This window comes from Geotrypetes seraphini, chromosome 14, assembly GCF_902459505.1.
Source record: "Geotrypetes seraphini chromosome 14, aGeoSer1.1, whole genome shotgun sequence".
NCBI classification, from domain to species: domain Eukaryota; kingdom Metazoa; phylum Chordata; class Amphibia; order Gymnophiona; family Dermophiidae; genus Geotrypetes; species Geotrypetes seraphini.
Genome location: NC_047097.1, coordinates 76240576 through 76255418, shown reverse-complemented (window position 1 = coordinate 76255418; position 14843 = coordinate 76240576). Strand labels below are relative to the sequence as shown.

The 14843-nt window shown below is 43.2% G+C and overlaps 1 protein-coding gene across 1 annotated transcript in view; it reads left to right on the top strand.

The window, feature by feature from the left end:
- WDR76 (WD repeat domain 76) overlaps window positions 1-14843 on the top strand; it is a 52675-nt gene that overhangs the window by 12096 nt on the left and 25736 nt on the right. Inside the window, exons 5-8 of the mRNA XM_033920360.1 lie at window positions 1496-1622; window positions 13813-13911; window positions 14154-14200; window positions 14286-14439. Coding sequence (XP_033776251.1) covers window positions 1496-1622; window positions 13813-13911; window positions 14154-14200; window positions 14286-14439 — 427 coding nt within the window. The remainder of the gene's footprint in view (window positions 1-1495; window positions 1623-13812; window positions 13912-14153; window positions 14201-14285; window positions 14440-14843) is intronic.

The window sequence follows — 14843 nt, the reverse complement described above, 5'->3', positions numbered from 1 at the left end:
AGGAAATTTTTTTTCACTCAGAATAGTTAAGCTCTGGATTGTGTTGCCAGAGGTTGTGGTGTGAGGGATAGCTTAACTGGTTTTAAGAAAGGTTTGGACAAGTTCCTGGAGGAAAAGTCCATAGTCTGTTATTGAGCCATTGCTTGCCCTGGATTGGTAGCATGAAATATTGCTACTTCTCGGATTTTGGCCAGGTACTAGTGACCTGCATTGACCACCGTGAGAACAGGCTACTGGGCATGATGGACCATTGGTCTGACCCAGTAAGGCTATTCTTAAATTCCACCCCCCTTCTTCCACCTCTCCAAGTTTTTGTAGAGGTGCCTCAGCTGGTAGCCTGGCCACCGATCAGGCATCCGGCTTAGAGAGCCAGTGGAGTCTGTTCTGAAACACCCCCTCCTTCTGAAAACCTGAGGCTGTGCCGGTCTAAAGGGTTATTTCCCTTTAAATTTGCTGTATTTTACTGTATTTTTCATCTAACCGGCACTTTATTTCAGCTAGGTTGCATGTGGAGCAGTGAGCACTTTGCAGGGGAAAAAGTGCTTATTGTGCTTCAGATGCAAGGTACTCATGGCCAACCTGTGCAAACTCTGTGCAGGCCGGAGCGGTGGGGTATCCTTGTCGGCATTGGATGCTGGCAGCCAGGGAATCCCTGAGGCAGGCAAGAGCCGAAACATTGTCTGTGTCGGGTCATACATCTATTTCATGCAACAAAGTACAATTTTTATTCCAGTTCTGGAGGCAGTTTCACCTTTTGTGGGTGTCATTGTTTTCTGGTTATAATTACTAATATAAATATTTAGGCCTAATGAAAGGAAGTACCGCGAGGCTGCAGCTGGAGGTCATAGCAGTCATTTTTAAGGAGTTGGGTGCCAGAGTCGGGAGCAAGTAGGCATTCCTCCTGCCCCTTGTACCTCACTGGGCCACCAGGACATGTCCAGGTAGGCTGACGGAGGCCTAAGAGGATGGTAAGGGTGAAGGTGGGCCCAGTTGGCCCTTTTATCTCTTGGGGGATTGGAAGGAGGGCAGTGAATCTTGGGGTGGGGGGGAGAGGATGAGGAGGCAGAATGACAGCAACACATTGGCTAGTCAGTGGACTGAAAATAACTGCTAACAGGCTAAACTTCTGCTTTGCTGTACCTCTGCCCCCAGACCACCCACTGGGCAATTTAGAGAGGAAATTCATCGGCACTGTCTGGTTAAGGGCCCCTGAATAACTTAGGATGGCCTTAGGAGCCTCTCCTGGCCATTTAAATGGCATGGAATATCTACCCCTGAATATAGGTAGTAGTCCAGCCTGTGTTTGAAGCTTTGAGTGTTATGACTTTTTAAAATATCTTCATTGAAGAAGTGCTAGTGGGAGGAGCAGGATTTTCTTTCCTGCTTCATGGCTAGATTTCTTTCTAATGTTTTGACTTGTGCAATTGTAAGATTAAGGCTGCTGGCATGTGTTTATATGAGAGCCTCAATTAAGAACTATCTCTTGTTTCTGTAGAGAAAAGCCAAAGAGGGTACAAGGGGAGGTAACTCCACGACGATCCATGCGACTACAAAGAAAGGAACCATCAGGGGCACCACTGCCTGAGGCTCCAGTGCAACCAGAGCAAGTGTTGGTTGAAATTGTGAGCAGCCAATAATTCTATCTATGGACTAGCCTTCTCTCTATTAGGAAATGGGATGAATTAATTCATGCATAGGAGTTACTGGAGGGAATGCATTTCATGATGCACAGGTGCCTTTTAGGAAAAGGTTTCCATGTATGTTTCAGGGATTAAACCTAGAATAGGACAGCATCTCATCTGCCTGGTTTTTATTCCTCTTACAATATTATAGACCCTACCTTTTTACTAGTATATCTGTGCTTAGCCCAGGCTTTTCTGGATTTCTGATACTGAGTGTAACCACAGTTTCCAGTGGAAGATTAATTCTAGCTTCCAAAGTCTTGTCTCTTTTGCAGTTTTTGGTGCAAAACGTACATCAGTCGACCAGTGGATTATTCTCTCTAATTGTGAGTTCTGTATAAGACATCATCTACATTTTTCAGCTCTGCCTCCTTCCTTCATCAGCTTTTTTCTTCTACGCATGAGTTAGAAAATGTCTTTCTGATCTGCTCTGAGTGTACTTATTATTTTTAAGTTTTTATCTAGATTTGGAGGCTTTTCGGTGCTCAAGAGGCATCTCTGTCTGGGAGAAGACACAGACTCTCTTAGTAGAAGTCTGTAGCTAAAAGGGCAACCCTTTTTTAGGGAACCTGTTTAGCCCCCCTGCATTAACTGTGCAGCTTGGGGACTCCCCTGGTAGCGAGGCTCACTCCTGGTCGTTCTAGAGTTTGAGCGCAAGCTGTTTGGACTTGTGGTAGTCTAGTGAGCATTAGCAGGTGCCGGCTGCGTTCTTAACCCCCGACAACGCATGTGGATCTCTGGCGGTCTGAAGTCTCATCCTGACTGCCAGCTTGAAGACTGCAGCATTTGGACCCTTATACATGCTTGTTTGAGGCAGGAGTCTTCTCCATATTCCTGCTGCAGTGTGAGCTGAAACAGGCAAAGCATCTGCATGGAACAGTGAGTATAGGCTATTATCCCAGGACAAGCAGGCAGCATATTCTCATATGTGTGTGACATCATCCACGGACAGCCTCGCAAGCAGACTTGCTTGTAAAACTTTTAGAAAGTTTGCGACTGCCACACTGTGCAGGCACGAGTGCCTTCCCGCCCGACGTAGGGCGCACGTCTCCTTAGTTCTCAGTTTTCTACGAAGCCGAGAAGTTTTCGTTTCGATGCACTGCGAAAGACTTAGTTCTACTCGTGCCTTCTTTCACCACAGCTTGTGTTTTTTCCTTACAGAGTCGCTGTGTTTATTGCGCGTTTCTTTTTCTTAAAAAAAAAAAAAAGTTTTGTTTATTTTCTTCATGTCACAGCGGGACCTACCCCACTTCCTCAGCCTGCGGGCTTCGATTTAACCGTGGCTATTTTTCATTCCATGTCCCGGATGGTCACAGGCTTCAAGAAGTGTAGCTGGTGCCAGCGCGCAATCTCCCTCACTGACCCACACAAGTAGTGTGTACAGTGTTTAGGACCTGACCATCATCTGGAGTCGTGTACCCACTGTGCTACCCTTCAAACTTGAGCCCTTAAATGTCGTTGAGTTCAAGTAGAAAAAATATTTGGCTTTATGGATAGGCCTTTACCTAAGGCCCTGACCCTGATTCCAACCCCGACCTCAACCCCGAATCTAGTGAAGTCTTTTGCGGAACTACCGCCTTTCACCTCGACCTCGACCTTAATCAAACCTTCCTCGTTTGGGAAATCCTCTTCTTCAGGGAAATCAGCTAAATCATCTCCTGAGGAGCCGTTATCCTCACTGTCTCCCTCAGATAAGATAGCTAAGCCAACTCCTCCAGACATGCCACCCTTAGAACCGGTGGTTTTGAAGCTTCCCAAGAAACGTGTCTCAAAATCGAGACCTCTTCTTCAAGGTCTTCTTCCTCGGAGACTATAGCCACACCAAATGTACCAGATTCAATGGTCTCGGTGCCGGTTTTGCAGAATATGTTGGCAACTATTCTGCATCAGGAGTTCGGTAACATGCTTGGCCAATTCACTCCTGCCTCGACTCTGCTTCCTGCAGTCCAGCCTAAGCACTCAGCAGTATTACAAGGAGTCGAGTCCTTGGCAGTGGCTCAAGCTCAACCTGATCACTCTATACAAGGAGTCAAGTCCTTAAGAGTTCTTCCAGATGAATCTGCGCACTTTATCCAAGGAGTTGAGTCCTTGAGAGTGCCTCGAGTTCAGTCTACACACTCTATACAAGGAGTCGAGTCCTTAAGAGTGCCTCGAGATACCTCATTACAAGGAGCTGAGTCCTTTTTGGTGTCTCAACCTAGTTCTCCGACTTCCAGTCCTACCTCTTCACATAAGGCATTGCCCTTTTTGAGGCATAGGGCAAGGACTCCTCAACATTTATCTTCCAGACTGGATCCGACTCAGTCACGAGACTGTGATTCGAGACATACTTCTCCATCAAGGCCCAGGTCTTCTTCTCGAGACAGGTCTCATTTCTCCAGGCATCGAGGCTCTTCGAGACCACAAACTCCTTTGTCAAGGAGATCTGTTAAGAAGCCTCATCACTCTCGTTAGTCAAGTTCTTCTCCTGTGAGGTTTTCTTCACATCCAGAAGTGGGTCATCTTTGCCTCTGGACTCAGATATCAGGTATCAATACTCCAGAGAGGCTTCACCTTCGTTCTCTGCTATGAGAGGTACCTCGTGGGGTTCTCGATCACCTTCTCCTCAACGAGGTCATATCTCTTCAGACTTGGTATCCTTTACCAAGTTTCTATGTAAAATGAGTAAAGATCTTAACATATCTTTAGAATCTGACTCAAAATACTCTTAAGGAGTATCTGGAAGAACTGGGAATACCTCATCCTCCTAGGGCAGTGGTCTCAAAGTCCCTCCTTGAGGGCCGCAATCCAGTCGGTTTTTCAGGATTTCCCCAATGAATATGCATGAGATCTATGTGCATGCACTGCTTTCAATGCATATTCATTGAGGAAATCCTGAAAACCCGACTGACGGAGGTAATCAGTGGAGTGAAAACCCGAAATGACGGAGGTAATCAGTGGAGTGCCGCAGGGCTCGGTCCTGGGCCCGATCCTATTCAACATCTTTATAAGAGACTTGGCAGAAGGGCTGCGAGGTAAAATAACATTATTCGCCGATGACCCCAAACTAAGCAATGTAGTGGGCAAAAGTACAACAGACATAAATTCAATGTCCGACAACATGATGCACGACCTACTCCTACTGGAGCGCTGGTCTAGGTCCTGGCAACTCAGCTTCAATGCCAAAAAATGCAAAGTCATGCACCTAGCCAGCCAAAATCCATGCAAGACTTACACCCTTAAAGACGAGATCCTAACAAGAACTGAAGCAGAACGAGACTTAGGGGTGATCGTCAGTGAGAACATGAAGACTGCCAATCAAGTGGAGCAAGCTTCATCCAAGGCAAGGCAAATCATAGGTTGCATACGCAGGAGTTTCGTCAGCTGTAAGCCTGAAGTCATTATGCCATTGTATAGATCCATGGTGAGGCCCCACCTGGAATACTGTGTGCAATTCTGGAGGCCGCATTACCGTAAGGATGTGCTGAGACTGGAATCGGTCCAGAGAATGGCCACCCGGATGGTCTCAGGACTCAAGGATCTCCCGTACGAGGAACGGCTGGATAAGTTGCATCTGTACTCATTCGAGGAACGCAGAGAGAGGGGTGACATGATCAAGACATTCAAGTATCTCACGGGCCGCATCGAGGTGGAAGAAGATATCTTCTTTTTCAAGGGTCCCGCGGCAACAAGGGGGCATCCGTGGAAAATCAGGGGCGGGAAACTGCATGGGGACACCAGGAAATTCTTTTTCACTGAAAGGGTGGTTGATCGCTGGAATAGTCTTCCACTTCAGGTTATTGAGGCCAGCAGCGTGCCTGATTTTAAGGCCAAATGGGATAGACACGTGGGATCTGTTCACAGAGAAAGGTAGGGGAGGGTCATTGGGGTGGGCAGACTAGATGGGCCGTGGCCCTTATCTGCCGTCTATTTCTATGTTTCTATGTTTGGATTGCGGCCCTCAAGGAGGGACTTTGAGATCCCTGTCCTAGGGAGTCTTTCAAATTACCCATAAATGGTATTCTTTCTCAAATTTTCTAAAGAAATCTTGAGACACCATATTCTGTTCCTGCTGTGCCAGCAAAGTTGGAATCTCGATATTGGATGGTCCACTGCAAGGGATTTGAGAAGTCTCAATTATCCCATCAGTCTCTTCTTGTGGAATCTTCTTTAAAAAGAACCAATCCTGCCAAGGTTTACGCCACCGTCCCACCTGGAAGAGAGGGCAGGACCATGGACAAGTTTGGTCATCGACTGTATCAAAATTCAATTATGACAACCCTAGTTTTGAACTACAACTTTGTCTTCACATCTTATCTCAAGCATTTGGTCAACACCATGCCTGATTTTTTTCAAATATCTGCTCCAACATCGACTTCCAGAGTTTCAGCAACTACACAACACTCTGGGTCAACTTCACATGCATCTCGTTCAATCTGTATATGATGATCTAGGGTCACTGCTTTTTCGGTGGCCATGTGTCGCCTTGCCTGGCTTCGTACCGTTGACATGGATCCGAATCTCCAAGATCGACTGGCTAACATCCCATGCCATGACAATGAGTTGTTTGATGACTCTATAGAGGCAGCTACCAAGCGCTTATCTGAGCATGAGAAGTACTTTGCTTCCATCATTAGACCAAAGCCAAAGCCTTCCACTGCCAAAGACTATAGAACTGTTCATCTTACCAGAGGCGTTTTCCTCAGAAGGCAACTCCTTATTCAAGGCTGCCTCCTAAGAAACAACAGCAGCAACAGCAAAGGCAGCAAAAACCTCAGACTCCTGCTGCACCCAAGGCCTCTCAGTCTTTTTGACCATCTAACACAGAGCATAACCTCAATCGTTCTGCCTCTGTCCTCTCCTCTTCCCATAGGGGGTCGTCTCCATCTTTATTACCACCGACGGGAGCTCATTACATCCGACCTCTGGGTCCTCTCTATCATTGGGGAATGCTACTCTCTCATTTCATCCAGATTTCTTCAGATCTTCCTCCAAGAAAGTATAGTTCCAATCCATCCCAGACCACCCTTCTTCAGGAAGCTCAAGCTCTGCTTCATTTCCGTGCCATCAAGGAAGTTCCTCTGGAACAGCAGAGCAGGGGGGTTTACTCCTGTTACTTCCTAGTTCCGAAAAAGACGGGCGATCTGCGACCTATTTTGGATCTCAGAGCTCTCAACAAATTTCTTGTCGGAGAAAAATTTTGGATGCTGTCTCTGGCATCCTTGTATCCCCTTTTAGATCAGAATGATTGGTTATGCTTTCTGGATCTCAAAGAGGCTTATACCCACATTCCCATTCATCCAGCATCTCGCAAGTTTCTCAGATTTCGGGTGGAAAATCATCATTTTCAGAACAGTGCTACCCTTCGGCCTGGCATCATCTCCCAGAGTCTTCACCAAGTGCCTCGTGGTGGTAGCAGCTCTACGAAACCATGGTCTTCAAGTTTTTCCATATCTGGACGATTGGCTCATCAAAGATTCTTACGACAATCATCTATATATTCTTAATGGAAAAACAAGAAATCCCCCCCCCAAAAAAAAAATCCACATGTGTATTAAGATTGGGAAAAGTGTAACTTATTCATTACTATAATTTAATAAAGGTCCCCACACATCCTTAAATTTATTATAATAACCTTTTTGAACAGCCAACGCTCTTTCCATTTTATACACATGACAAACTGAAGACCACCAAAAACAATAATTCAGTCTTCTACATTCCTTCCAATTATGTGTTATTTGTTGGATGGCAACTCCTGTTAATATCAATAAAAGCTTGTTATTATTAGCAGATATTTGACATTTAGCTCTCATAGACATGCCAAATAAAATTGTGTCATATGACAATGCTACATGGTTCTCTAACAAACAATTTATTTGATCCCAAATAGTCTCCCAAAAAGCCTTAATGAATGGACAATAAAACAATAAATGATCTAAAGTTCCAGCTTCAAGATGACAATGCCAACATCTATTAGACTTAGAGCAATCCAATTTTTGTAAACGAACAGGGGTCCAGAGTGCTCTATGCAACAGGAAAAACCATGTTTGCCTCATAGATGCAGACATTGTACACTTCATCCTCCAGGACCAAATACGTGGCCATTGAGACGCACTAATTTGATGCTTAATCTCAATGCTCCAAATATCTCTAAGTCCAGTTTTTGGTTTCTTATTTAAATAGCCAGATAATAATTTATACTACTGTGCGGCCTGGCGACCCAGGAAGTCTGCCTGAAAGCATAAAAAATCCAAACTAAATTGATTATTAAGAGATTTCCATTCAGGGAACCCTGCCTGAATAGCCTGCTTCAGTTGCAACCACTTATAACTTTGTTTTTTATCTAGACCAAATTTAAGTTGCAACTGTGAAAAATCCAGCAGTTTGCCATTAGATATAACATCATTTAAGGTTCGTATACCTGCTTTAATCCAATCCTTCCAAACAATCTTAAAACCGCCTATTTGGATCCTGGGGTTTAGCCATATATTTTGATATGTAGATTTTTAAATTGGAAGAGGTGTTAAATTATTAATAAATCAAAAAGTTTTCCATGTGTCCATTAATATTCTATTGTTTTTCCGAATTCTAGGCATTTTGATACTAAGAAGATGACGAAGTCTAATGGGAAACATGAGTTGCCATTCCAAATATAACCAATCTGGTAGCTGTTCCATGAGTTCTAGGAGGACCCAATACATACCTTGACGCATAATATTGATGAGACAATGAAAATAAATGAAAAGACTTTATTGCAAAAAGTAACAGAGTTATGTAAACAATGGAATCCGTTGCATCTATCTTGGTGGGGAAGAGTCCAAACTGTTAAGATGATGATATTGCCTATTGTTTGTTATCAAATGGGTATTATTCCAGTTTTTTTTCAGGGGTCTTTTTATAAAAAGTTGAATAGTATGTTGATTAAGTTTATTTGGCTGGGTAAAAGAGCAAGAATTGCCTTAGTGACCTTACAAAAGCCAATTGTGGAGGGTGGGGTAAATTTTCCAAATTTTTATAGGTACCATCAATCCTATATTATGCGTCAAGGTATGTATTGGGTCCTCCCAGAACTCATGGAACAGCTACCAGATTGGTTATATTTGTTTTTCAATATAGTCTCCTGATAGCTCCATACACTTCATCGACTTTTCCTGCAATGACTTTAACCCCTTTGAAAATAATTCTTCTGTTTGACCTTCATACCAGAATGTCACAACTTCTTGACATCTTCATCACTTGAAAACCACTGTCCATGGAGAGATTTCTTCAAAACTCGGAACAGGAAATAATCTGAGGGAGTCAAGTCAGGACTGTAGGGTGGATGGTTCAGCTGCTGAAACCCACATTCTCAGATGGCAGCCTGGGATTGTTGTGACATGTGCACTGGCGCATTGTCATGAAGAAGCAGCAAGCCTGCTGTGAGTTTTTCTTGTCTTTTCTCCTTGATTGACTCCCACAAAGTGATCATTGTGTGGCATAACTCTCACCGGTTATGGTTGTCTTCTGTGGCATGAACTCCAGAAGCAAAAGTCCTTCATCATGCCAGAAGACAATTGCCATGACTGCCTGCAAATTTTTCTGTCTTGAACTTTTTTGGGGGTGGGAGATGACTTGTACTTCTACTGCATTGACTCCATTTTGGACTCAGGATCTCTGTGACAGACCCAAGTCTCCTCTGCAGTCAACAAATGATGAAAATAATTTACTTGGTCTTCACGCAGCATCTCCAAATTCTCCTAACAGCCTCGTGGCGTTAGCATTCTTGAAACCTATCTTGCACTAACCTTGGACATGCTCAACTTTTCATGAATTATTTTCCAACTGTAACTGCCAAGATGCCCATTTCTTCATCTATTCGGGAAACCTTAATTCGTCTGTCTGATAAAATTAAATCCTCTACTTTCTTGCACATTTTTATGGAAGTTGCTTCCATAGGCCTATGAGGGTCATCTTCAGTGGACTCTCTACCCCACCTAAACTGCTTGCTACAAAATTTTACTTTGTACGATGATGGGGCAGACTCGCCATAAACTGCAGTCCTGCGTTCAAGGATCTCTTTTGGCTTTTTCCCTTTTTTTGTGTGAAAATTTACCACTGAACGGTGCTCCAAATCTAGCAGTTTCTTTCTTGATTCGCACAGGGACTCTCCTGACATCCTGTCTGTTGGAATGTTAAGATTTGCACTGACAAAAAACAAAAGGAATTGACCCCAAGATATTCAAGCAGTGTCTCACTTCCAGTTCACCACACAATTGTTTCCCATGTATTCACCTTTACAGGACCCCCAGGGACCCCTGAAGAAGACTTTTTGTCAAAACGCGGACCGTGTTGGGTCCTGTATCCCTAGCGGACTAGGTCCTTTAAGGCTTTTATGTGGATAACCTATTTTTATGTGGATGAATTTATTTTTATGTGGATGATTTTGGTGTACCTTTGGAACTTTGACTCTTTCAAATAAAGTCCATTTAGGAACATCGTCATTCCACAGAGTTTTTTTGTTTTCTCAAGATTTGCACTGAGCCGCAACTGTGCATGAGTAACCTTGAGACATGTCACAATGTGCACAGACTTGCTTCAACATGCTACTTTCTTTCATACTCTGGTAGATAAAATTATTGAATGCCCCTTGTAATTACCAGTACTTTAGATGCAGGACAAATTATATTTATATAATGTGTGTGCATAAAATGATTAAATTTACCATATATTAAATATAAATATTTTTTGAAGCTGGAGTCGGTACATTTTTACTGACTCAGCCTCTACCCAAAATTGCTTCCAATTCCACAGCTATGAGTGCAACTCCTTTTTTGTTACTTTAAATGTGTCTAAGAAGTTGGGCATCTGCCCTAGTGATCCTCAAGGAAACACACCTCAAATGTGCCCATGCAATTGGGAATTACATTCTTCCATGGTACTGATCCTGCTGCAGAGTTTGGTGTCATCCGCAAATTTGATAACTTCACACTTCGTCCCCGTTTCCAGGTCGTTTATGAATATATTGAACAGCAGCAGTCCCAGCACCGACCCCTGCGGAACACCGCTCGTGACCCACTGCCAGTCCGAGTTTTGGAGTAAAAGGCCAATACTCGGACTGGCAGTGGGTCACGAGCGGTGTTCCGCAGGGGTAGGTGCTGGGACCGCTGCTGTTCAATATATTCATAAACAACCTGGAAACGGGGACGAAGTGTGAAGTTATCAAATTTGCGGATGACACCAAACTCTGCAGCAGGGTCAGAACCGTGGAAGAATGTGAAGACCTGCAAAGGGACCTAAAGAAACTGGAAGAGTGGGCAAAAAAGTGGCAAATGTGCTTTAATATAGAGAAATGCAAGGTCATTCATATAGGGAAAAAGAACCCAATGTTCAGTTACACAATGGGGGATCATTGCTAGGGGAAAGTAACCTTGAGAAGGACTTGGGTGTGCTGGTGGATACAACAATGAAATCATCGGCACAGTGTGCAACAGCCTCTAAGAAAGCAAACAGAATATTGGATATCATTAAGAAGGGTATCACGACCAGGATGGAGGAAGTCATCATGCCGCTGTATCGTGCAATGGTGCGCCTGCACCTGGAGTACTGTGTCCAGTATAGGTCGCAGTACCTCAAGAAGGACATGGCGATACTTGAGAGGGTCCAGAGAAGAGCAATGAAAATGATAAGAGGTATAGAAAACCTTACATACACTGATAGGTTAGAAAGGCTGGGGCTCTTCTCCCTGGAAAAGCGGAGACTTAGAGGAGACATGATAGAAACCTTCAAAATCATGAAAGGCATAGAGAAGGTAGACAGGGACAGATTCTTCAGACTACGGGGAATCACAAGTACAAGGGGGCACTCGGAGAAACTGAAAGGGGACAAGTTTAGAACTAATGCCAGGAAGTTCTTCACCCAGAGAGTGGTGGACATATGGAACGCGCTCCCGGAGGTTGTGATAGGGCAGAGCACGCTACAGGGATTCAAAGAAGGATTGGATAAATTCCTGAACGATAGGGGGATTGAGGGGTACAGATAAAAGTAGAGATAGGTTAGGAAGTGTATAGATAGAAGAAAAAGGGGGATCATAGGGCTAAGTCAAGGAACACCTGACAGGTCATAGACCTGCTGGGCGGGTGCGGGCTGCTGAGTGCGATGGACCTCTAGTCTAACCCAGCGGAGGCAACTTCTTATGTCTTATGTTCTTATGAGGCATAGAAGGATATGGTGACTAAAAACTCCACGTGTGCGGATCGCCGGACTAGATGGACCGAAGGTCTGATCCGGAGATGGCACTTCTTATGTTAGATCTTAAAGCAAAAGCTCTGATTTTGTAGCTAGGCTTTAGAATCTATTTCTTACATGAGAAAATAATGAAGAAAGGCAAGAATCTGAGTGGAACAGCGGCCTTTGCTGAAAATCAGACCAGGAGAGGAGCTAGAATGGGTCTAGAATTTGAGTTTTTGAGAGAGACTTTTTGCCTGAAGTGTCTAGTCTACCTTTCCTCTGCTTTCCAGTTCACTTAAGAATTAGATGAGTCCAAACTCTGTACAGGTACAAGATCCTTTATCCAAAATCCTTGGGTCCAGGCATATATTGGGTTTTGAAATTTTTAGGTTTTCGGAATGGTAATGGTAAGATAGAAAAAGACAAAGCGTAAGACCATAAAATTGCCACCAGACCTTTTTTTTATTTCAAAATAAGGCAAACACAAACTTGTTCACTAAAGAACCTTCAGTCTGTCATATGCCTACACTAGCTGACATGCCCGTGCCTCAAATTTCCATGTACGACAGATATAAAATATATCATAAAGGAGAGTGTATTCCAACAGCTGATGAACACTGTTGTTTATGGAAAGAGTGTGCACAACTGAGATAAGAGTCACACTATAGCTTTGTAAAAAGAACCGAAAGAGTCACAAAAATTAAACACGTCAAGCACTTCAAAGACAAACTGGTTCCAGTCATAGTCTTTAGTCACACACAAAAACCAAAAACGTCTAAGATGCATCATCTTCTGTCTGTATTCGGCTATCTGACAATGGTGCAAGAACAGCGGCAGTCTTTTTTTTTTTTTTTTTTTTAAAGACTTCTTCCAGTGTTATCTGTCTAACAAAGGTTTTTTTTCTGTAGTCTCTCTTTGATTAAGTAGACTGCCATAATCTCAAGCTCACTAATGATTGCTGGCATGGAACAATGTGCATTTATCTGCACATTTTCACCATATCTATAGCAATTTTTTCTCCTGTGTTCACAAGGTCGTCGTCATCACTACTATTCTCATGCATTTTTTTATTTAACATCATTTTAGCAATCTCACCATCACTGAAGGAATTAACAACAGGTGCCTCTTTGTCAATATTCAACACTTCATTAATATCAGCTACCTATAAATTATTAATATTTTCAGATGAGATTTGATATCATTACCATTTCAGACACTGAAGAAGAAGCCAAAATGAGGCCTCAATGACGAGAAGAGCCTACACAACAATGGAGTCGTGAGGATAAGATGTCAAGCAATCGGCCATGGGTATATAGTTTGAAAGTCACTTTATTGATAAAATATGCTACAAAAGCTCATAGACTCAACACTGGCATCTGTGCCTTTATCAAGAGTATGCCTTGAAGGTCAGGCACAGTGCGCACAGACACTATGAATTAGGCGCTGTAGGAGCAGCAAAAGAACGTGTCCAAAGCGAAACTGCTGATCTAGTTACATCTTTCCAGGCATTGGTAAGTTCATAAATGGCATCCTTGAGACTGAATTACTTGAGAAAGTCTTTTGAATTCTTATGCCATGGAACATATAATTCCTTGGTCTCAAGGATGTCACATTGAGTGGGAGGTAAATTGTGCAGAAATCTGGAGCAAAGCATGCACCTCACATCAGGGAAATTGTCTGCTTCCAGTTCACATCAAATTTTGATTTCTGGAGCTTTTCGGTTTTTGGAATTTCAGATAAAGGATCTTGTACCTGTACTTTGTAAGGATTATGACTCTTGCAGTTAGGGTGGGTGGGGTAATGGCAATGTTATAACATACAGAATTTTTGTAGCTAAAGTTTGTATCGTTTCTTTTTTATTGATGATCAATAAGAAAATGGTTCAAACATAAGACTTGCAGTCAGAAAGGGATCTATGAACTTATATGTATTTTCTTTCTTTAAGTCTATGAAGCCACCAGGACCTCTGCAAATGATACCTTCAAACCACGAAGAGGAGAGTAAGAGAGAGGAATTTCTTTGCACCTGGAGAGCAGCAAGCCAGGTAATGCTGAACTGCATTGCTCCTTTGCATTAAAGTGGGTGGGATGGGTATCGTATGGCTACTTCCTTTCCCTTCATACATTCTGTCTTGTGGTATGTCCTATTTTTGTGTTTATGCATTTACCTTCAGGAGCTAACTAGAAACTGGTAGGAGGAAGAGTGTGTGTATATATACAAAGCAATGCCATGAAAGTATATAAGGTACAAAGCTTTGACCTTTAACTCTCTCTTCCAATAAACCAGGATCAGGCAAACGGTATCAAGCAAGTGGTAACATCTGATTTCCAGAGGTAATGTTGCAGATCTTTGTTCTTGAGATTTTATTCCACCAATATGTTCACTGTAAATACTTCATAATTTCCTCTTTGTGCATAGATATGCAGGTCACCTGAAAAGAATGAGACTTCAGCAGGGAAGTGTTACCAAGGTTGTGAAGAATCGCATCTTCTCTTTGGCCTTTCACCCCAGTGAGAGCAGGACATTAGTGGCAGCTGGAGACAAGTGGGGCCAAGTTGGACTCTGGGATGTGGTAAAAGGCTGTTTTTCTTAATATCAGTTTTGCTGATGCACTGGAGATGTGGGAGGGAGAAACTTAATAACAAATGGATACATAAGAGGTGCTTCAGGAGTCAGGAATATAAATTTTTTTTTTTGAGGGGGGCGTGGCTTGGAGATAGGGGGCATTGCTTGGAGGTGCACGCAAATGGTTGTGTGAAGAGAGAGCTCCCGCTGATTACAGACATTTCTTAACAAAATAGTGTCGGAAAAGTTTTAAATAATCGTTTTAATAAAAATAATAGGGTACTATGGCATCTGGGAAGCAAAGCAAGGCAGAAGCCGTGATGATAAGTGCTGGAAAAAGATCGAAACCAGATCCAGAGCCGGTAACTCCGTTGAAGGCTACTTTACCAAAAGACTGTAAATGTGATGTGG